The 24,438-nt window shown below is 44.6% G+C and overlaps 1 protein-coding gene across 10 annotated transcripts in view; it reads right to left on the bottom strand.

Annotated features, from left to right (window-relative positions):
• Positions 1 to 19,285, bottom strand: part of CTCF (CCCTC-binding factor) — a 36,053-nt gene extending 16,768 nt beyond the window's left edge. The window contains exons 1-4 of one of the 10 annotated variants that reach the window (XM_087738481.1): positions 19,056 to 19,285; positions 10,430 to 10,542; positions 6,554 to 6,648; positions 6,374 to 6,435 (exon numbers count right to left, since the gene is read on the bottom strand). In XM_087738481.1, the coding sequence (XP_087594607.1) occupies positions 6,374 to 6,435; positions 6,554 to 6,623 (132 nt within the window). In that variant the 5' untranslated portion in view covers positions 6,624 to 6,648; positions 10,430 to 10,542; positions 19,056 to 19,285. Of the gene's footprint in view, positions 1 to 6,373; positions 6,502 to 6,553; positions 6,649 to 10,429; positions 10,543 to 14,668; positions 14,819 to 19,055 lie in introns of those variants that run through there. The other 9 variants (XM_087738472.1, XM_087738476.1, XM_087738473.1 and 6 more) reach the window with 9 other exon arrangements.
• Between the last annotated feature and the right edge of the window lie 5,153 nt (positions 19,286 to 24,438).

Here is a 24,438-nt window from a genome sequence, read left to right as displayed (position 1 = left end):
TTCCAGAATAAGGACAGTGACCAAGGAAAGACCAAAGAACATCTGAAATAAACACCACAATTCCCATGTAATAGCTCAAGCTAGTCTTTACGCACATGCTTGCTCAATGGGTTCTACTAACTCAAATGAGAGACACCGCATCACTAAACAGCTCAATGCACTGTCACACTCCAATCAGCCAGGTAAAAAGTTGTGATGTTCAAACAACAGACCTAAGCTTTCTCAAATAATTGATGGGCAGCTCATCTGAAAAACTGAAACAAGCAGAAATAAGATGGGGTAAGCAATTGATAAAACTGACACCTTATTCCAATGAAAGGAATCAAAAGGTTGCTTGAGAGAAAGTAATTTAATGCCAACAGCCCTACTAACTGCCAAACAGGAGAAAGTCTCAGTCCAACTACAATGCAGCATTTTGCCATTCTGGGTCCCTTCCAAAAGCCTCACACTTAACCAGCAAAGCATTTAGCTTGAAGGTATAAACTCTTAACATTCAGAAACACGATTTACAAAAACTTCCAGTACAGCAAGGCTGATAAAACTCACATCATCAACACAAAAAGACCAAGACACACAGCATTCAATCAACGCAGTCCTACAACAGCATTAATCTTAATTGTAGAAGCATTAAGGACAACTTGCTGTAGATGTCAGTGCAGACAATACAAACTCAGAGACAGATGTTTATATATTAGGCTGGCTAGTGCCATTGCATGTTTTTCTAGCTGGGTTATTTATAATAAAGCTACTGTCGCAAAGAGGCATTTGCCTGCCTCTCAGCCAATGTTAAAAAAACAAAGCCTGAACTGCATCAAGCTTCATGGACCAAATAACAGCAAAATATTTATTTTTGCGCCAAACAAGGCCCAGTCTCATTAAAAACTGTGGGACATTCAAAGCAACTGAAAAGTAGCTTTAATGATGTAATATACAGTTCACTTGGGGGGGGGAATCAATAGAAACAATGAAGCCAAATGCTAGCTGTCAATAAATTTTTGGCATTCATAAAATAATGAAAATATCAGCAGCTACATTAGTGCAAGCAAAAAAAAACCAAACACCACCCTGCAACACATTTAGACTTTGAACTCAAGTCAACCCACATACACATCCCACTCCAAAATTGTCATGGCTTTGACACTTACGGATTAGCCACTTATTAAAATTGATACGGGAGTGGAAATAAAGCATTATGTTAGAACATGGGAGACTTGTTTCTGCTGCATACCCTATGAACCTTTGAAAAATGAATAGAGGAATAAGCAAAAACTTCACCTAAGAGTCTACAGTTATGCAGTATTTCTGCCACTTAAAGCAGGAGAAAGATTTAAAAAAAGCATCCAACAGGGTTTAGGGACAAACAAGCATTTTTTTTTCCTGCTTGCCGTCAATATGTATGTCTATGTAAATATTTAAGGACATTAGCAGATGCAAAGAAACTGCAGGAGTGCTTGGCCATTCTCCTTCCCCATCATGAAATAGCCATATCTTTCTTCTGAAAAGCCTCCCAACTAAGCATAGTCAAAGATAAGGCAGTTTAACAGGGAGGCAGCCATTGCTTTTCCTCCAGCAGGGCTTCCCTGATTAAGAGATGAACATGGCATGAATGTAACCTTTTCTAAAGCAAATAGACATATATAAAACACAAAGCATTTAAGTATAGCCTTTCCTAGCGCTGCTCTTATTCACTATTCACTACAATTGCTCCCAATCTCCTGGGCATATCAGTAGCATCCCTAGATGGGCAACAAATCCAGAATATGAACTAGGTGTACGTGCAATCTCTTCTCAAAGCTCCCCTCTCTCGGTTTAAAAGTACGCCAATTCTTGTTCTCCACACAGTGTGGCACTAGAACCAAAAAATCCTGACACAATTGGGAAAGTGGTACGAAGATGCTTGAAGAGCTCTGCACAGGGCCACACACCCCCAAGAAAAGTTTGCTAGCTTGGTCTCAGCACTTCACAAAACACAACTACAGAGCTTTTGAACTCAAGGTTGTTCTTGGAGGAGTTCAGCCATGGTACTACACTCAAGAGGCTCAGCTGTGCATAAAGCCAAAGACCCACAGGTTATCCAGAACTCAGATTATATAGAGAGGCTGAAATTTTGTAGTAGACTTGTCCATTTCTATTGCTAATTGCCCACAGAAATACAGAGAATTAATAGGGGTGGAGTTACTTAAGCATCCAATTACGAATAAAAGTTGTACAAAAGCTTAAGAATCTTGTATTGATTTCTTTAGGAACAGGCAAAAGAGCAAACCAACTTTATCCTCTTTTTTCTTTTAAAGATAAGCCTAAGAATGTGAAACTACTTAAAGCTCACAAAACTTCAAGGAACAGGTAGCATCCTGTGAATAACTTGAGCAAAGATATTTTCACAGTGCTATCACATGCGAAACATGAAAGATTTACTACCAACAGCAGAAACTAGAAAGCTGGGATAAGTTTCTTTTATTAAGTAATTCTCTCATACTGGAAACTTAAAGCTTTCGTTTGCCCACTGCATTAAATTCCATATCCACTGGTTATGACTGCTATGCCCATCTCCAGCTGTTTTTTCATTTCCTCCTTGCCACTTACAACACTGGCACTGGAAAAAAAAAATCAAATGCACTACTTCACAAACATCTATTACAGCTTTAAATGAAAAAAAACCTGTCTCATTAATTCACTATTAAGCAATTACTTTGAGAAGTATTCTAGCATCTTGGAGAGAGTAAGGAAAAGGAAAACCAAGAAACCTAGAACAGAAGAGTGACAGAACTTCATCATGGGTTAATAAATGCTTGTGCTTTTTCTATGTACAAAAAGGGGCCCATCAATGTGAAGAGGCCCCAAGAAATATGTAAAAAAAGCTACAGGAATGACAGCTGCAATTGGAAACGTATAGTTGTAGAAGGATGACTTCCTTAAGTACTGACCCTGCAAAGGGACCATATGCAGACAGACAGCTTTGATAGTGTCCTGCTGGCGGTTACCTAACTGAGGTGCCTGTGCTGGAAGGCTGGCCTGCCCAAACAGGGCAGGGAGAAGAGTACATTCTTCCAGAGAGTGATCCAAAGCTTTTAAGTGGATCCCTACACTAAATTACCATCTAGAGGAACCCACCTTTCTCCCCATTAACCAGATAGGAGACCAGATTCTTAACTTGCATAATGGTTTCATAATCCCTGTAAGACAGGAAAACACAGCGCTGTTGCCAAAAGAGCTGCTCCCACCTTTTCCCTTCCTTTGCATTGACAGAATAGTTCATCCACCACAACGAACTCAATCAAGAACTAATTTCAGCTGAAAACTAATGCAGGGAAAACCAGTTAATTATGTTAGAGCACATTCAGTTCCTGATCCGATTCCCCACACAAATGCTTGGGCACAGAGGTAAGGGAGCAGGTTAAGAGTGCCAGGGCCACCTTAAGCAGCAGTGCCAGCTTAAAGCTCTAAGCAAACCACAGCACCAAGAACCCTGCATCCCAGAAGCTAGGTGGCTACACTGAGCTGTGTCCCTCCACTTTGTGCCATCCTGCCATCCACCAAGTACACACTCCAGTGAAATTGCTTTCTCTCAAGCATCCTGCAACCCTCTGGGTCACAGCCAGTTTGTGGGCACCTTCCTGTTTAAAGTCAATAGCATTTAACTGTGATCAAACCCACACACGACTTTTATTCAATTAGTTGTTAATTGCAAACCAGTTACCTTTTACTTATGCTTATGTGAAGGTAGCACACTTTGGGCCAGATGCTATCAAAAATAATCTTTACCTTTTACCCTTAAGAACTTCCAAGTGCACAGCCAAGCCATCTCCCTGGCTACAGGACATTCATTACCCATAGCTAGCTCGCTGTCAAATTAGAAGCAAAATGCATCCCGTGACACTTCTACAACTACCTCCAGCCTTTTATTCCCCTCCCCCACCCTTTTCTTTTTCCCCTCTCCTTCTGTAACCTACGAAAGTAGGTAATCTTCCTAGTTGCTGCTCCTGCACAGGGATCTTAGCAGAGCTCTTTCAAACATACATCATGTCTCAAAATAACTCAAAGTGATGAGAACCTTCAGTCAGCACTGACCCTTATCTTTCAGTCAGTGAGTAGCACACACCTGTGGTTTTCTGCAGTTACTCGGGATAAAGTTAACCTGTTACTTTGGATGAAGAACTCAGGGGAAGACATGTGCAAAACATGAAAACAGCATATATATATATATATATATATATACACACACAGTGTCCCCTAGCAAGACAGAAGGAAACTCAATTCCATATCGTTCCTCAGCTGTTTGCAGAACAAGCTCCCCCTTAATCCTTGCACCTGACAGTGGCAAAAGGCCCCAGGATCACGGCTCTTCCAGAACTAACACTGCTAATTCTGCTGTAATAAGCTGTAGCCTGCAATGGAGAGGAAAGCATAATACAACAATGTCAACTGCTTGAAAATTGGATTGTGAAGAAAAATAAATCACTGCAGTTACTGACAACAAATCCCACACATACTCAAGTCACTTGGGCTATAACTAACTTTTAACTTGACATGGTAAGCCTTAATGAAGAAAGCAGTCTGGTAGAAGCATTTCAGCTTTATTTAAGTATGACTTTTTCCTTGTTTTTCCTTTAGATTTGGAGAATTAAAGTTCTATTGAGAAGGTAGTAGGGACAATTTTAGTAAATATTCTTGGTTTTAAACCTTGTTCTATTCTTCCTTAATTTCTCCTTCCTATCTAACATTCTTTTAAATTTTAGTTCTAAATTTTCCCTATTTCTTCCAGTAACTGCTAGTGCAGTCTCACTAGATGACACTAGTTCTTTAGTCACACACAGTTCTCTAGTGGAAGTGGAGAAATGTGAATTAAATATTTCCGTAATCAACCATGTTTTTTGGAAACGTTTCCCTTTAATATATTAAGAAAGGTATTTTATTTTGCTAACCTGACAGTTCATTTCAGAAGGACAAACATGCCATTTTATCAGGTGTAAAATACAAAGAGATTTACACTTTAAAAGTAGCAGTCACGGAAGAATTCATTTTCAGCTAATGCTGGATCATGAAACTACTCAGTCTCTCCCTTTTACAGTTCTTCCTAATATAAAAACACCAAAGGAGCTCACAAAAGACCACTGGAATACTTGAAGGTAACAAATTGAGAACAACGAAAAACTATTTCAGGTTAAAACAGCCTGTAAAATCCACTGCCACAAAAAGTGAAGTCTAATATTGTAGGTAGATACCGGAAAAGGTTAATAGTTTTATCAACAAGTATTTGCGGCCATTTTTCCCCCTCACATATTAACTTAGGCTTTCATTTAGGCTATTAGCAAACTGCTAACAGCACAAAAAGGTGTTTCTTCAAAATTAGTCAGACCAGAGCAGCGTTCTTTGGCCATCTGACACGGTGTTGCATGAGATCAGAACAGCAACACCAGACACGACCACACCTGAAAAGAGACCAGTGCAACAAGTTTCATGGCATTCTGGAGACTTCATAATAAGCTACAAGTATTTGGATTTTGTTTTCCTCTAAGGCTTCATCTAGATGAACGAGTACCCAAGAACAAACTTTTGGGGAACAGCTATTCCTTTTATCTTTCCACAAGTACTCATTAAGCAGTGATACTCTGCCTGGACAAGGGAATTCAGGCTTCAAATCAGAGGAGCAGGAAGCGCTCATCCCTGAGATGGTAACATGGGTCCTACCCCATGAACAACAGCTGCCCATGCAGTAACTATTAGTCACCTCACAAATTACACCCTGCTGCATATAAGGAAAACCAAAGTCACTGCTAGTTAGCTTAATGTCAGGCTGTCAAATGTAGAGGTGTAGTTTACTGTTGTTGCAGCAGGGACAGGAAATTCCAGGAGAGTTTTGAGGACACTTAAGGCAGAATGGTGGTGGACAAAAACTCCTGGAGCCTAAATTAAGTCATCCTTGCTTTTGAATCACAGATAAGTTCATCTAAATTAATAAATGTTGGAACAGATGTAAACAGAATTAAACCCAGGTGAACCCTAGACAGTGATCCTCATGCCTAAATTTTAAGCACTTTAATCCATTTTACACACACATCTAATTCATTTGGATTCGTGTGTCAAATATTCTTATACACCAATCCCTAGAAGGGCCTTTACAATCAACCTTCAAAGCAGGTGAAGCAAAAAAAGAAAATTCCCACAAAGGCACTTGACCTTGGAGGAAAAAAGCCTTTCCACCAGAACCAAGGCCTCATTTACAAACACACTAACTCTTGTCAGAGAAGCCATCCCTGCCTTTAAACTGCCCACTCGTTCCCACCCACATCACCCCAACTATTCCTCATGTCAGCGCAAGCGTTTCTAAGACTACAGCTAACTGGTCAGGAAACTAATCCAGGCCAGAACTCACCCAGCCAAAAAGATACTTATTTCCATCCAGACCAGGTCTCTGATGTGCCCAAACACTCAGGCCAGCCAAAAGAGAAGCACGGCAAGAGGGTTTCTTCCAGCACAGTGTAAGCTCTAAGTGTTCAGGAAACTACTGCCTCAGCATGGAATGCATACCACACTTTAAAACCCCTTAATTTACATTTATGTTCTTGACGCTTCTGCACTTCTGCCTGGACTGATTTGTTCTCTTCATGCTGGCTATTCTTCATGCAGCTCTTGATGTCAGAACACACTCTGGAATAGAACAGATGAGTCGTACTAGTGAAACTACATAAAAGAGAAAAGGAAGAGAAGGGGGGGGAGGAAAGCACTGTTTGAATGTTAAATGCTTGTTTAACAGAAAACGTGTAGTCCCACACCTCTAAGAACAGCAGCATTGATAACTGCTTGAGGACCCCTTCACTTATCAGAAAGGCCTTAAACAAAACCAAGAGTATTTTAACTGGCTTTAATACTTTTTACCAGGAAGAATGAACTCATTTTACAAACTCCTCTCTCTACCTCTTCTCAAACTCTTTAGCATTTATGGTTCTTAGAACCTAGAACTCTGTATGCTTCATGTCAAATTAAGAATGCAATATGACATTTTAGGGCTGGTTATGCCAACTTCAGATGTCCTTTTCCTCCTGTGCTGTGGAATACCAAATCACAACACAAAAGCAGTTTTTATTGTTAAAGGGGTGTAAATTAGACCAAGTATAACCTGTTACATACTGTCAATGCAGCAAGTAACGCTATCAATAAAGTAATAAGATCAGTTCTAACAGACTTCTAACCTTGTTACTGTGAGGAAGAACAGCCTCAGCTCGTTGAAGAGTTGCAAAGCTAGCTTTGTTACCCTAATCAATTAAGGGCTTAAAATATTCACATTTACAGAACTAAAATATTTACAAGACAGCACATTATTTCTCATCTGTAATCCTTTTCGGTCCTCAGTGTGCATACATGCTAAAAACCCTGGGAACAGTAAGCAACTCCACAGGAGTAATTCTCAAGCAAGGCACATATTCTTGCTGCACTCAGTGATGCGGGCCAAGCAGTGTTGAATTTCACACCAGTTCTACACCCTTTAAGTACGACACCCCACCCCCCCCACCCCCCCCCAGTTCTTCTGTCATTTATTTAGTACCAGGCACTCAAGTCTGGGTTCTGGCTGCATTTTTTCCTTGGCAAGTCTATTTTTAATTGTTTATCAGCTTCAAAGAGCACTACTGATAAGAACTTTGTTGGAGCTGTGGATGCTCAGTGATAGCAAGCTTTTGGAATTGATCTCTTTTTATTTAACACTTACTCTGTAAAAATCACATATGCTACATACATTCACTGACCAGAAAAGGGGCATGCTCAGAGGATATGTGGGGTGTACTCCACTGCTAAGGGCACATTAAGACTGCTGATGCAAGCTGCATCCTTGCCAGGTTCAGTGCTGGTGAGAGCTTGCGCACAGCGGTAAGCATATAAAATAGTTACTGTTAGTAGCTGAGTTTTTATTCCTGACTTGTGACCCTGGAGAAGGCTGCTATTTCTCAAAATGTAAAGACTTGTAAATTAACACAGAGAAGCCTTAAGAGTGAAGGACTTCTCCCTTCAGAAGACACTTGATGCAAAGCGAACACCTCCTGCGTGGAACTATCATCTCGGAAGTTTCGTCACTGGACAAAACACACCAGGACTCTTCAATAGAGTACATTTAATTAAATGGAAGCATGCTTTTATCCACTGCTATTCTTTTACCCTAACTTTGGTTTTCCTCAAATTTTGAATTGAGAAATTGTTTTCTTCCAATTTTCAAAAACTAATCTTCTGCTTGGCAAATGACTTAACAGTGGAGAGATCTGTTTTGAATAAACATTGTACCTAACCTCTTAGTAGGGGAAAAGAGAAACAAAACAATAATAATTGTAGCTCTTTTCCACACTATAGACAACACAAATTCAGAATAGTTTATCCACAGAATCTGTATCTGCAGATTACAGCTGATGGTGGGTTAATGCCAAGCACAACCATCACTCTTCTCTCTTCACAAGGTATTGACTCTGCTTAAGGAAATAGCTTCCCGGAGCTTTTTAAAGAGATGTTCTGAAGTAAGCAGCTCAGACGCTACTCAAGGAACATCAGCCTACTCATGTACAACCCAAGGAGCAAAGTTTCCCAGCAAATATACATACTTCAAAAATACAAGGCATACTTGTTCTGATCTACTCCATGGTAGTGTCCCAGAGGGAAGAAAAGCCACTCCTACCCTCCTTTACAGGAAAGATAGCCAATTTCTGTTACAGTAACCAGCATATTTTCTGGCATAAAATACCTTGCATGAATTTACATTCCAATCAGATCTTTGACATATGGGCAAGGTTTGATAAACTTGAAGGAAAACGGCGATAAGCTGGAAATCTAAGTGCTCCACATGCCCATTTTTGAGCTTAGTACACTGACATACACTGGAAAGAGCCCATTAGGGGGTTGCCAAAACAATGAGGTGGCTAGAGTACAAGACCTACAAGAGCAGACTGACACAGCTGCGAGAAGGCTAAGGGGAGATCTTGCTGCTACCTTCAACTACCTAACAGGAGAGCAAAGAGAAGATGAAACCACACTCTCAGAGATAGACAATGAAAGGATGAGATGCAACAGGCAAGCTGCAACAAGAGAGTGGTCAAGCATTGGAGTAGGTTGCTCAGAGATGTTGTGGAAACTCTCATCTTTCAGCTATTGAAAATATTTGCTAAATAAATACAACCCTAAACAACCTCATCTAACTTCAAAGCTGGCCCTGCACTGAGCCAGGGGTTGAACCAGGGTACCAAAAGAAGTCCCTTCCAACCCAAATTACTTTACCATTCTCCGGCACTATATAAAATGAAGGATATACTTAAACTTCAAACACAGAAACAGTGAGGGTTTTTTTATCTATCCAGTTATAACTATGATGCTTTCAGGACAGAGATATTTATTGGTCTCAGCATTCGCTTCCACACAAGTTCTAGAGGACCTGGAACACTTTTGCAAGATCTCAAACACTGACCGGTTCTTTAGCTAATGTACAGAAGTACAGTCATTCTCAGCAATCTACTAGTGACCTGCACTTTCAGAGTGGTGAATATTCAAAGCTGCCTAATATTTAATTTGAGAGCAGCATTAGAAGCGCACAGGCTTAGCGTATCATTGTTTAGGAGACACAAAACCACATGTGATATGACATCAAAGAAGGGCTGTACAAAGATCAACATCAGACAAGGCTCCTATATGATTTTCAGATAGAAAAAGTGGAAGCAGTACTGACAAAGGACCTTGGTTTTGGTTTTTGTTTGTTTGTTTGTTTTTTAATCTACAGGAGAAAACCCAGGGCCACAATGAGTAAATCCAAACTAATAAAAAGAAAAATCTGTCCCTGAAGAAACAAGGACTACTGTGTGCTCTGTTCTCCAGAATCTTAACAAGAGCTTATATCTTGAGTGCCAGAAGGTGGCTGAAAAGGCTCCCTGGCTACCAGCATGGGACAGCCTGTTTGAAAAGGCAGCTCTGGGACAAGAACAAATGGTAAACAACTGCACTGGATCAAGTACTTCTAACCCTGAAGAGCCAGACTGATAACAGAGCAGGACAAACATTCAATGCTCTCTCCCTTCTTTGAATCTGGTGGAGCTGGAGAGAACATCCCTAAGGATGCACAAGCCACTCAAAGCAGATGTCTCCAAAAACATTACAGATGTCATGTCAAGCAAGTCAGACATCTGAATATTTGATAGTCTGCTCCATCATACTGTCATGGAAGCTGCCAAATTCTTCTTCATGTAGGTCAAAACACTGGTAGAACAGGGAGAGGATGCAGCTGCTTCAACAGGACAAAACTATTTCCACACACACTACAGGAGCCAAGGATAAACTACTCCGGGCTCATATAATGCTTTAGTAGCTCAGAGTAGATAGGAGTCAACAGTGGTCATTCCTGAGCAGGAAGGAGAGAAGTGCATTGATATGGAAGGCAGGCAAGGATCAAGAAATCAATGAGTACCTTTTGAGTATTCAGTATTGCCACGGGAAGCGATAAATCTCTCTTCAAAGATCAGAAATGGCAGTAAGTTATATACTCAGCAGGAATGCTGGATAACACTAACTTCTTCCATCCTCCAAAAAGAAAAGAAAAGAAAAAAGGTTTTAATAATCTGATAAGCTTTGACTGGAACTACTAGCCTTCAAAAATTTGATTTTTCCAACCTGTAACCTGAAAACTCCTGAAGTGCCTCTAAAGGGTTCTCTCATAGTACATACTGGGAAAGCAAGACTAAAGTTTATATCGCACTTCCACTGCAAACCATTTAGCACATAGAAGCTACTGTTTAAAAACGTAGTATTGTTACACTTACATCAAGTATGTACAACCCAAAACAGGGGGACATTTTTAATTCAGTAGCATTTCCCGCTTTCATTTTAGATCTCTGGATGTTAGAGGTGGTTTCAAGGAAACAGCTTTGCAAATCACATACAAGGAGACAGTGAAACTACACGAGAAGGTGAAGTCATTAGCCAAAAATCACTACTGGTTCCACAGCAGTGAAAAGCTCTTCCAGGAGCCAGTCCAGAACAATGATGTCTCTCTCTCAACAGTAAACAATGGGAGAATTCAGTTCCCTTGACAGTGATTTTAAACATACAGCAAAGTTTACTGCTCTATTTCAAAAGAGTAAAAAACATTTACAAATATCCAAATGCTGCCATTAGTACTTGTGTTCTCAACCACCTTTTCAGAAAGCCTCTACTTACCCCAAAATACTTTGAGGCATTGTTCCACAAAGGCTTAAATCAAACTCAGAGCTGCAGTTCTTCCACATCCAGTTGCCCCCCACCTTTTTTGGGGGGGATGGATGGACACACACAGGAAGCAAATTCAGCTGACCAACTCATCGCCTGGCAATGCAATTTCCAGCACACAAATGGAAGGAAATGGGGTCACAACAGTGTCGATGCAAGCCAACTTAATCTTCCAGGGAAGCCATGACTTTTACTTCCCTAAATGCATTGGTATTATTCCCAACATAGCAAGAGCTATGGATTCACTTGTATAACTTTTATCAGTAGGTTGGGAAAAAAAGAAAAAAATTCCTTTCTCCAACACTATAATAAAAAAAAATAATGCCCTGCAAGGACAGATCAGTGTCCATTTAGTCAAGCAGTCTGTCTCCAAAAAGCTCATGCAGGAAACACTGTGTAGGGAGAACAGTCACGTCTGTGTTTTACCACCCTCATCCCAACACCCAGCCATGGGACTACAGATCTTCACCTCTGGACCCGCTGATCCCTTTCTAAACCTACAGTGTCTCCACAGTCTCTTACCAAAATAGGTTTTCCATCAATTGTGGTGTATTTTCCCCATTTCTTCTTCCTACAAGGTACAGGCTCACCACAAAACTTACTGCATCTCCCTAAAAAGTTGGCCTTGTGTGAGTGCTAGGCACCACACTACAGAGTAGCAATCAGACCAGACACAGACTGAGTTTCTGCAAAGCACACAAGTGGTAGCAGCAGAGCTACCCTATTTGGCTTCTTACAAACAGACAGGAGAAACCAGAACTGCCAAACTCAAGCATCAGGTGCTTCTGTTGAAATTACCATCCAGAGGAGCACATGGATTATATGCAAGTTAGCTCTGCAGCTGAGACAGTTCTCAAGCTTACACTTCCCCCTTCCCACCTTTAACATCTGTAATACATGAGAAGTACTTTCAGCAATCTCCACCTAGAGATGCTTAGTCCATCATCAGGCTACTCACTGTAACATTCTGGAGAGCTCAAAAAGCAGCAAACACTTGTGTCAAGTCTCCACACATGATGCATTATCATAGCTCAAAATTATTAAGTGTTGTTTACTCCTTCTTCCACAGCTTTACTCTCCCCAGTTTCATTCCTGATTAATTCAGTATTTTACTCAGCATCCACTTTAAAAGGAGGATCACTGCATTATAAAATAGCTTCACACAATACATATAAATGCAATATATAAAATATGCTTCAATAGACAATTTTGTAAAAAATATAAAATAAATAATTTTACTAAGCTATATTTTCTGAAGTGGATTCAATAAAAATCACCTTGCTTCACCCTCACTGAGCATTTCCCATGCTATGAACCGGGAAGGAAGAACGCCTTTAGCGATACAGGTTTGGGACAGACTGGACAGCAGTGTTACTGACAAGGTCCTAGGGCTACTTGGTAGACAGCAAGCTGAACTGGAATCAGCAGTGAGCCCTGGCAGCGAAGAAGTAACATTTAACCTACCAACAGCTCACTAATACTATAGCCACAAATAAGGATTTTTTACAGTCACAAGTTTGGACTAAATATATGGGACGCTGTTTTGACACGCCTCCAATATATATCAATACCTGCTTACTTTCTTTTATTCAGAAGATTTTACTGGCTTGATCATGTTCTAGATTTCTATGGAAAAGTCCTAAACCTATCTCTGTTCAAAAAGAGGGAAGCTGATGAAAGAGAAGAGGAGCTGCTCCCCATCTTTTTTCTTTGGCATGATCACCTCTCATTTGATCACCAAGTCTGACCACTTACGAATTACAGCTCTCTAAATGTATATGAAACAAAAGAAGCTCAGTACCTTGCAGCTGGCTGAAGCAATTTTCAGAATTTTTTCCACAATCTTGATTCAAAGACATTAAGAAATTAAGAAATACACGATTGCTCTTCATATCATAATCCAATGGTTAATCACCTTCACTGTGAAAAAATTAGCCTTAATTTGAACTTCTCTGGCTACAAACTCTTTTTGTGTGTCAGCAAGATTAAAAAAAAGCTCACTAATACGCAGTATCATCTTGCCAGGGAGATATCTGAGGACTCCAATCAAGTCACCTCTCAGTTTTGCCGAGAAGCTGCACAGTAAACTCTTAACACTTCACTGCATGGCATTACTTCTTAGCTCGCCATCAATCTCCCTTGCAGCCAGTAATTTTTTTGTTTGCTTTTTTAAGTTCTGGTGCCAGACCCCTAGGTAGTATTTTGGTAATGACTTCAACCCACCCCACACAGGCAAGAACGTATCTCTACTCATTCCATTAATGCATTTGAGAACTACATTAGCTTCTTTGTCACAGCGTCACCTTGGAAACTCATGTTTAAGCTGTTTATCCACTATGACTCCAAAATGCAGTTCAACCACTGCTTTCTAGGATACCATGTGGCTTGATTTAAATTCAGCTGAATTGCCTTGTTCACAGGTGTATAGCTTCACATACGGCAGCCTTAGCGCACACATCTGAATGGAACTACTTCACCTGACAATCACGATGGCTGCCTTAGTGCTATTTGCCTTTCCATGAACTACAATTTTATCATGCTAAAGTTTTAAATCAACAGACATTTTGCACCAATAAAATCAGTAATGAAAACAAACTGTGACAAGCAATTACCAGTTTTTGCTGAACACCCATGGAAACTATTCAGTTTTGTACACCCGCGGACTATACCTGAACTATCCTGAACCAAATGGCATTCAGTACTAATTTTTATATTCTGTAAGGTCCTCAACATCAAGAGATACACCTTTAACAAGGTCAAATAATAAATGTAACAAGCTCTAGTTTCCTTAAAGTCTTATTTACTAGGATTAATTACATCCTTTTCTCTCCTTGTTAACTAAATTCTGTACTAAGACTAAATGGGAAAGCTGGTAATAATGTAAACTATACATGTATTAACATCATGCAGTGCTAGTTAAATACCCAAGGTAGCTCAGGTGACTCTGCACAGCACTACATTACTAGCTGCCATGTTCATCCACTCCATCTCCTCCTCATACATCAGCACTTCTCCGGCCTGGAACTTCCCTAGTGTTCCAAAGTGCATCAACTACACAATATTACTTCCATTACTACAGCTAGGGATATTCCAGAGTAAAAAGTGGAAAAAAAAAATACACTGGCCAAGGCAAACATCTCTCTCAACTCCCAATGTACTTTGGTGGTGTGAGGGTTTTTTTGTTGGTTTTTTTGTTTGTTCTTTTTTGGGGGGGGGGGGGGGGTGTTCTATGTTTTGTCTTGTGTTTGGTTTTTGTTTTGGTTTTTTTTTAAAACAACACATATAACAGAGGAATTTCAGAAGCTTTCAGAACAGCAATCTAATTCTAAATACCTGAAAGAGGGAATAAGGATTACTTTGACATCCCAATTAAGGCAAGTAATATTCTTTATATAGTTGAACCAAGCTACTTTCTCCTCTACTTTACAGATAGCTACTTTACCTGCTCATGTTTGAGAGACATACAAGCTTCTAATCATGATGCATATTAATAAAGACAAAGGTGTATTTCATGCTCCAAACAATCTGTGATTTGGCTTCTGTTTTGTTAGAATTTGACAAGTTCAATGATGTCAACAGAAATTTTTAGATTCTGGGGAAAAAAGAAGAGAGGTAAAATAAGATTTGCAGTATAAGCTGAACTTAGTTCACAGTCTCTTTATTCAGCCTTTACATTTGAGTGAAGCTTTTCAGTGAAACCCAAGAAGCTTTAGAAACATCATGGGTTTGTTTCTATGGCAGAGAAACAAGACTATGCCCACAGCTGATTGACAAAACAATATGTATTTGGACATACTACCTGAACTACAGTGTAAAGAAAATACCCTGGAGCATAGCTTGCTTCACTGCTACCAGGACAGTAGCCCTCCCCGGTGTTACCTGGTCAGCACATCCTACCCGATCACTGCACTTCTTGTGCTTTTAAATGCTTTTAAACATACCTGGCCTCACCTCTTAATATCAACGCCATACAGCACACTGAAATCCTCAGGTAGCTCACAGTAAAAAGTGGGAGGGCTGGAACTGAAGGGTCTCTAAAAACAAACCTTTACATAAGAAATGTAACTGTAAACATCTGTGACTCACAGCTTAGTCTGTAGGGATAGTTAAAAGAATAATTCTTCAGGAACCCATTCTATCACAGCTCTCCCCTAAGTAACACACGTTAACGGCGCCATTCTTGAGAGCTGTCTCTGTACTACTTCTATATTTTCACCTGTAAAGAACCATATTGGAAAGACATTAAGACTTTATACTTTCCAAGTTTTTGCAACACTAAACGAGGGAAACTTCACTTCAGCTTTAATTTATATTAGACACCAAAATCAAGTTGTTCAGTGTACAGTTACCCGAACGTTAATATGACCTGAAACATAAAACTCCCTATCTGCCTCATGTTTATTCTACTCTTCTTTTCAAGGTTATTTTTGTTAATCAGAAAATACTGAGATCACTCAGGTGAACAGCTGATGAGTTTTCTTATTAATTATCTGTCTAGAATAAGCATATCTCATTTAATTCCTGAAAGATAATGGATGGAGTGAAGAGGGAGGAGCAGCAGAACAGGGTGTTTTAAATGAAATTCAAATATCCTTCAGTACAAAAAAAGCAACATCTTCAGTTACAGTCAGGACAGAACAAAGATTCTTTCTAAGTCTCAGCAAAAAAACCTGAAAAAACAAAAGCCATGTTCTGAACCATTTTTATAAGCAGTAAGTATAACCTTTGAACAAAAAAAAATGGCAATTTCCTGGATCTGTGTGCATCTCTAAGACCATGTAGCATTGCAGAGCAGTAGAGCTTGATACTGTTTTGAAATGTCAAGGTTTAATATGACAAAGACTGAACTGGGCATCTGAACTAGAGCCAAATGGATGAACAGAGGTTTAAAGTTAAGCAAACAGATCAGTACAGTTCAGTAAGTTAACACAAACAAAACAACCACCGAGTCAAAGCTTTGGTTTCTTTCAGCTCCACTGTGGAAGCTGGAGCCTAGCAAGTTCAGTCAGCATGAGCCTTCACGCGTGCAGGTAGCAGTGGCGGCTGTTCCTTATCACATGTATTTCTAGAGCACGTACAAGCACAGGAAGAACCAGTATTTGTGATCCTAATGCTCGATTACTCCCTCAAGCATTCTCTCTCTGGTAAAGAAGAGGTAAGAGAAGCAAGAATTGCCAGGATGGGTGAATCAGGGAGTTTTTATGCAAATATAATCAATATATATATCTGAAATAGCTAATGTACAAAAAACTGTTCAGACAGAGCAGGAAGAGCTATCCAGAAGTCAGAGCTCAACACTGCTTGCTGTTACAAGTGATGAAGAATCTGTCAAAGTGTGAGGGATAAGGGCAAGGAATAGGTTGGCTCTTCTCAGAGAGCAGATAAGCCTAATAATGCTCAACATCTGACTTCCAAAAATATTCATTAGAAAAGCAGGAGTTCTTGGACATGAAGTACTAAGGGGAAGAGAAGAAATTAAGTTCCAGAGTAGGCTCTATACAGAAATTCCTAAGCAAGTTAGTAATCACATATAATTACATTTTTCAGGTAAATGCTGAATAAACACAAGTATAACACGGGTCAGCTTCTGGCATTTTCAAGACAGCAGCAATGGTACCACATCAGGCAGGTATCAACCCGCAGCTACAAGAGCTGGTAACGATACGCGCAAATTAGCTACAGTTCATATTCAAGATAGAGCCTGCTAATACAAAAAGCAGTTCTTGAAATAGCTCTTTCCCTCAATAACGCTGCAGGCATGAGCTGCCAGCAAACTTAACACTGTAGTGACAACTCCCCAAGCTCTGTCCAAACTGGACGAGACCTGCTGTATTATTTCAGTCGTAGGGCCACTTGAGGCTATACGAACTCAAATTTTGCACCTTTTGCTCAGACATTATTCCTCAAAAATATCCCACAAAGTTTCAAGAGCATTAATGAAGCAATTCTATGCATCCTAATATGCTTTCTCATGTACACCGTAAGTACAGAGGACATAAAAATTGAGCTAGCCCTATACATCCAGAAGAAAAGCAAAATGGAAGTTAAAAAAAAAAATCTATCAACCTAAAAAAAGAAAGCATTGCTTCGCCCTTATGCTCAAATTGCTCCTTCCTTCAGTCCTAATGATGTCTTCCATACTAAAGTGTTACATACAGCTTAAGTAAGAAAAACAGCTTGAATACAATATGGAGCTATTTCTTATACCCAACGGCCTCCTGCAAATTCAACAGGCTCTGCACAAGCAGAATAAACTGGAGAACTTGAGAAAATATTTACACACTTTCTCCACTGAAAGAAAAAACACATATACTGGAAGTGGCAAACAATATTTCAGATGCTTCTAATAACACCTCCGGAGTTTATTACCAGGATTCAACAACTGGCAGGAGGTGAGGAACAGCCATGCATTTATTTAAGGGGGAGGAAAGACCGGGTAAAAAAAAATAGGAAGTCACAAACAGGAAAGCGAGCTCATTCTCACCAGCAGGCAAGTCCTGAGGATTACACCGAACAGAAAAGGATGCATACAACACGACAAAACCCCTGTATCAAAGCGATTTCACAAAGCTAAGGCAAGGCCAAATCTGATACCGTATAGATACGTTTACTAAAGAAATTTAAAGTTGATGTAGAGAACAAAACGCAAAGTGTTTGGACACAGAGCATGTGCGATTTCCTCTTCTGCATCACAAAAAGAATCGGGTTTTGTGCTTCCCCTCCTCCCGCAGAACAAACCCGTGCAAGAGAGGGAATAAAACCGTGCTTTGCGATGGGCTTTCGGGCTCCGGCCCTAAGCAAGCCCCGGGCTGCGGCGGGGCGGCCGCCCTGCAGTGTGCTGGGGGAGGCCCGCAGCCCGGGCCAAGTCGAAGCAAGTGACACAACTTGTCGCCGGCTCGGTGGTGGCAGCCCAGCTGCGCCCCGGGTCCCGACCACGCCGCGGCGGCGGCCTGAAGCCCCGCGGGGGCCCCGAGCCCGGGGGTGGCGGGGGGGTGCGGCGGGGCACCCACCGGGAGCGGAGCCCGGGGCGGGGGGGGGGGGAAGGTTGGCGGCCGGGCAGCGCGGCGAGAGCGGGCGCCCCCCAGCCGTGCCCGCGTCCCGGTGCTGCATGGCGCTGCTCAGCCTGCCTTGCAGAGGGAGCTCGAGTCCCGCTCTGCGCCTCGCAGCGCCTCTCACTCCGCAGCACACGCCAGCGCAGCGAGGCGGCGGCCGGCAGGAGCGGGACACGCAGTCGCCGCCGCCGTCACCGCCCTGCGGTCAGGAGCCGACCGGACACCGAGGGAGGCCACGGGCAGCGGGCGGAGGGCGCCGGGGCGAGCCCCGCAGAGGTTCGCGCGAAGACGGCGGGAGGGCGGAGGTGTGTGTGTGGGGGGGGGAAGCAGCGGCGGTGGCGGGGCGGGTGGGGAGCGGGCCCGGCCCGGCTCGGCGGGGCGGGGAAGGCGGAGGAGGGGAGGAGGAAGGGACGGGAGGGGAAGGGAAGGGGGGGGTGCCGGCGGCTCGCCCGGCGGCGAGGGGGCGGTGATCAGCCCCGGTGGGGCGGCGGAGGAGACAAAGGAAAAGAAAATGGAGTCGGGGCCGACGGCTCGGCGGCGGCCCGGCCGGGCGGGGACGGCGGGAAGGGAGGCCCCGGGCGGGCCCGCAGCCCAGCGCCGCGCTGTGGGGAATGGCGGCGGTGGCAGGCAGGCGCCGGCCGCGCTGGGGACGATAGAGGGAGACAAAGCCCCCTGCTTCCCCGGCGGCGGCCGCTGCGGGGCCCCAGCCGAACCGGAGCCCCATCGTGACACCTAGAGGCCGGAGAAAGCGACTGCAAACCCCCCGCCACCGCTTACCTGCGCCCGCAACCCCGCCGAGCTCGCTCCGGCCGCCGGGCCCCGCCGCCGCCCCGCGCCGCCCACGGGCCCCGCGGAGCCGCCGCGCCCCGCACGCCCCGCCGCGGCCGCCGCTAGCGCCCAGCACCAGCTCGCGGTTTAATCGCTCCACAGTCGCTTCGGACACAAAATGGCGGCGGGCGGGGGGAGTGCGCCTGCGCCAGCGCGGCTGCCGCGGCCGGCGGCCGGAGCGGGGAGGGGTGGGAGGGGGAGGGGGAGGAGGGAGGGAGGGAGGGGCGGCCGGCGCGCGGGGAAGCGGCCGCGCGGGGCAGGCTGGGAGCGGCGGGCGGGGTGGGAGGGGCGAATCGCGCGCCAACTTCAAACGCCCGTGCGTGCGTCCGTGCGTCACGCGTCGCTGAGGGAGGGCGGGCGGGTGGGAGGCTGCGCCGCGCCCGGCCCGGCCCTTCCCCTCCCCTCGCCCCTCCGGGGAGCCCGCCCGGGCTCTGCCGCCGGGCCTCCGTGGCACCGGCGGGGCGTCGGGAGCCCCGCGGGGGCTGCCGCCCCTCCGCCGCCCCAGTGCCTGATGCACCCGACCGCGCGGGCTCTGAGGGCCCTGCCGCCGGCACCCCGAGCCCCGGACGCCCCCGCCCGCGGCTCCGCACGCCGCTCCTAAACTTCGCGTGAGCTAAAACTGCCACCTTCACCTAAATGAAACTTGCAGGCCCACGAGAGCAGGAGGCTGCGCCTCAGCTCCAGGGGAAGGAGCTGGTGAGGGGGATGAGGCCCTTTTGTGCCTTCCTCTGTGCTGAGGAGGGGTTTGCCAGTTGAAACACCGAAGGTTTTCTTAAGCTGGAAGAGGAGTCGATGGTGTCATGAATGAATCACTAGGAAAGCTGTTGGGCAATTTTATAAATACCAACAAGTTACTGGAATTAGACGGTATTTGCCTGGTGGTTTCAAAGGACCTTGGGCTTGCCAAGCTCTTAAGTGAGTGGGACAAAGTACTTGAGTTAGCTTCAGCACTGCGGGAATGGTGAATGTGGTGCGGGTATTTAGTAGAGAGCTTCTAGAGATGTTGACGAGGTTGGGTCCTGCCCGTCAGAAGTTCGATGCCACAGCATTTTCTGTCCACGACTTTCCCCCCTCCACTCCCAAAAGGTGGAAACAGCCACGGGATCCATAGTAAGATGTGTGAATTTGTACGAGAAAGCATGGGGGCTCGCGTGTCTTTCATTTTCCACAGTTTCCTGTGTTGCTGAATCTTCCGGGTTTAACATCCTTTCTCATCTCCAGTAGCGTTGTTGCAGACCCGTAGCTGATTGACAGGCGAGCTAAGAGGAGGGGAGAATTCTATGAGCTTGTGCTGCATCCTCTTTGTATTTTCTTACCATAAAAACATGTGCAATGGAGCTAGAGTAATGGGTTAAAATATTAATAGTTCAAACATAAGATGCATTGGAAGGAAGCTGCATTTTTTGCTCCTTTTACTCACCTGTCAATCCCTGGAGGACAATAAGGCCAGGAATTCAGGGAGAAGACTAAATCTAAAGAAACCTCAACACAAACCCATGCTAGTAGGACTAAAGAGTTATAAGGCTGTTGCAGTTGAAACTGATATTAAAAATCTTGCCCCAAATTTTTGCCTCTTGAAATGTCACTGCAGGGCAGAGTAAAAGCTGTTCAACAGCCTAGGCTTTACCCCAACCTGCTTAGCAAGTGACAAAACCATCAGACAAACATAGCATATATTAACATGGGTAAACTGCGCCCTTAAATCCTAGTCTGAATAACGCTTGTGTCTTATTGAGCTGTGTCATGGAGAGGAGAAGGGTCTGCTGGGCTGCTGCTCTGTGAGGAGGGAGTTTGCCTGAGAAGTGGTGGTGAGTGAGAAGATCCTGACCACCCTGCTTTACGGGTTTCTCCTGCCTGAGCTCTCCCAGTCCTTGCAAAGAAGCAGAGCACTGGTGGCAGTGCTGTGGGCTGCGTTGTGAGCACTGATACTCCTTTTGGGGCTGTTGACAACCGAGACCAAGTTCCCTTCTGAGGATTATGACACCAGGCCGAGCCCATTAATTTGTTACGGCGGGGGAACTGTGGCTTACTGAGCAGCCAGAGGGGACGAGCTGTGTTGAGTCACGAGGATGTAGCTCTGTTCCTCCAGCCTTGCCTGAAGGAGAAAAAGTGACCATTGATTATGAGAGGTGGCAGGGGGTAGCCCACAACCTCTGGGGTCTTCATTGCATGAGAAATTTGAATCATAGAAACAGAATATCCTGAGTTGGAAGGAACCCACGAGGATCTTTCAGTCCAACTCCTGTTGGACTATCAAAAGCTTTGCTAAAATCCAAAAAACCCCACATCCATTGCCTTCCCTTTGTCCACTAGATGGGTTAGTGTAAAAGGAAATTAAGTCAGTACGGCATGAAGAATCTGCTAAGAACATTTCTGGGGAAATGAGATTCTGTAGTGTGATTTTTTTTTTTAAATCATGTACATTTATTCTAAGCTGTCAACCCATCAATTCTCATGCTGTAATTTTTGGGAGAATGGCGTAGTGTGTAGCCATGAATCCTGCTTCAAGCTCAAAACTTAGTTCAGGCACGAATCAAAATGGAGAGGAGCACGGGCTATAAGTAAAATTACTTCTTATGCTCCTTTACTCACTCAGGGCTGGGAGTAAACGGGTGCTAATGATCCCTCTGCCTTTTGCTTGTAGCCATGCTATGGCAAATGGTTCTTGTCTTTTGTAGTAGGAATGTTGCTGCTTAGGAGACAGAAGTTGTTCTGGCAAACAGCTATTCCTGGACTTCTCCTGCCAGAAGTGTCCCAGACCATCTATCGGCGTGTGCTGGGACTCTGACCTATTGATCTTGGGCTTCTCACTTGGAGGAGCTTTTGAGCTGATTTGCAGAGGATTCGAGCCCCCAGCTTCAGTCCTAGTTGTGGGTGCTCCTGAAAATCAGCCTCCAAGCTTGTCCAAATTAGACACCCAGAGGCAGATGCTGCTTCTAGAAAAGTTGCCCGAGCAAGGCCTTTTCCAGAGACGCCTTGCCCATGAGCAGAATGGGAAGAACTGAAGCCGAGGAGCTCCTGACCACCTTGCCGAGGCACGGGGTGAGCTCACCCGCCTCATTCCCTGCTATTCCTAACTCCATGCTTCCATCACCCTCACGCTGTACAAGCCCTCAGGAGTCACCACCCCTCTCCTCACTCAGCTCCAAGGAAGATAGTAGTCGAGTTTGAGAGCCAGCATTAAATTAAGTTTTGGAGACTGCCTGGAGCACACTTTGGTCTCTGTATGAAATGAGGCCCCAGCTGTCACCCTAGGAGTTGTCCTTGGAGAACAAGCCTGTACATATGTGCCTGACAGCCCTGCAAGGAACACGTCAATGATCATGAGGAGGTTGTTGCTTTGCTGTGGTTCAACACAGACTGCTTAGCTGTTCGAATCATTTCTAAGTGCCCTAGTGAATGCCTTGGAAACATGATTTCATACAAGCCTGGGATAAGGTGAGAGGTCCAACTTTGAGGCTGCTCAAACCGGAGATTCCCAAACTACAACCCCCTAAAAATGACTTGGCGTCAAGATTTAAGTCATTTCTTACGCGAGGGCTGATCAGAGCTTGTGACACTCCAAAGTGGCAGCATCTGCTGGGGGTCATTCTGGCTGGTGGGTGCCCTTGGTGTCAAAACCTGGGCAGCTGCACCAGCCCTGATGCCATCCAAGAGGGGGGTACGTTGGCTGATCAGTTATTTTGTGCTGATGATCTGCAGGGGCTCCTCAGGACACTACCCTGAGACCAGCAGGTAAAAAACGATACTGCAAAATGCTCCAGAATCCATATGCACCCCTTTAATTAAAAGGAAAACAGCAGTAAATGGGGAAAAGGAACGTCTTTCCAAAGCCGGAGCACATGGGTAATGTAACCGTGACACAGACACCCTCCCACGGGCTGCAGCTCCTACAAGAAAAGCAAGTAGCTGCAACAGTCGTTGGTGCTGCTGAGCACAAGCACGTCCATACGAGAGGGCGATGTTTTAAGCGCTGACACAGATTTGGCTGACAAACGTGGTGCTGGCACACTGTCTCCTTTGAAATAGCAAACACGCTGCCGCAAAGCACGCTCTGTGGTGCTGTGTCTGTCCCTGTGTGCTGTGAGAGTGGCTCCCAGGGAGTTCACCCCATGAAGCAGTGCAGTTCCTGCGCAAGGGCTGGAGGACACATTAAGTCCCGGAGGGAAAAGTTGAGTCCCCTGCCTCCTTTCAAACAGCTGGCTCCTGTGATGGTTGTCCTACTCCGCCCCAGCCCTCAGATAAAAAAAATGAAGCAGGATGCAAACTGCAGTGAATGTTTTCAGTCAGTGCTGTCCAAAAAACAAGATTTTTTTTTAAGGTTATTCCAGCTAAAATGACAATCCTGCAATTCCAGGTGACCTGGCAGTGTCCGTGGGGCAGAGGTCTTTGGCGATGCTGGCATAGACCCATTCAGAGCAAGAGGCTGGGCGATTGATTCCTAAATTAATCTGGTAGGGTTTTTTTCCCCAGTTGTTCTTAAAACCACATAAATAATGAGATTATTCCCTGCAGTTCCAGGAGCAGAGTCATTTTGTCCTGACCTGCAGCTCCCTGCCTGCCCTGACAGAAGGCTGCTTTCCTGCTCCGATCTCTCTACAGCCAAGGTGTAGCTTATCTTGGAAGGTGGTATCGTGCTGCAGGGATGGGGCTAGGTTTCGGCAGGGCAAGGACACCCACGTAGGTGAGTGAATTGAATTCATGGCTCTGGCCACTGGAGCACTGGGCTGTTCTTATTTCCAGCAGTTATTCAGGGGGAAAAAGAAACCAAACTAAACGTATAAGATGGCTGGGCCACTTTCCACCTCTCGGGTGCTCTTGTCCATGTTTGTACGTGCCAGCTGGGACTCACATCCCACGTCTCTTGCTGCCTACAGCTGACAGTGTGATGCAGTGCTTTGGCAGAAACACTGCTTCCCCTGTGGGGCTTGTCCAGCCCGCAAAGCAGGTGGAGGAAGGCTAAGCTAGCCATGATGCAGCAAAGTGTCCCCTGGTTGCCCCCTCCCCACAATCCCATCTGCATCCCAAAGCGGTTACGCTAAGGTGGTGTCTCATCTGGGATGCCCCATGCACTGCGACATGCTATGCAGCGTTAGCATGCAGCTGTATGCTGGCTGTGTCCGGCCATGTGTGGCATTCTACCCGACCCAGCCCAAAAGCTCTGCTCCAGTGAGGAAAAATGACATGGAGGCTGTAATGTGCTGGGAGTTGCTTAGAAACCCTGGGAAGCGCTGATGGACGGACCCTGCTCGGCCTGGGGGCCATAAATCCCCAGCTCCGCCAGCGCTGGCAGTGCCATTGCAGTTGCTGCCTGCTCCGGCGCGGGTGGCTA

This window comes from Nipponia nippon, unplaced genomic scaffold (assembly GCF_047370975.1).
Source record: "Nipponia nippon isolate SJK-2023a ecotype South Korea unplaced genomic scaffold, ASM4737097v1 scaffold_7, whole genome shotgun sequence".
In the NCBI taxonomy this organism is placed as follows: Eukaryota; Metazoa; Chordata; class Aves; order Pelecaniformes; family Threskiornithidae; genus Nipponia; species Nipponia nippon.
This window is presented reverse-complemented; position numbering and strand designations above follow the sequence as displayed.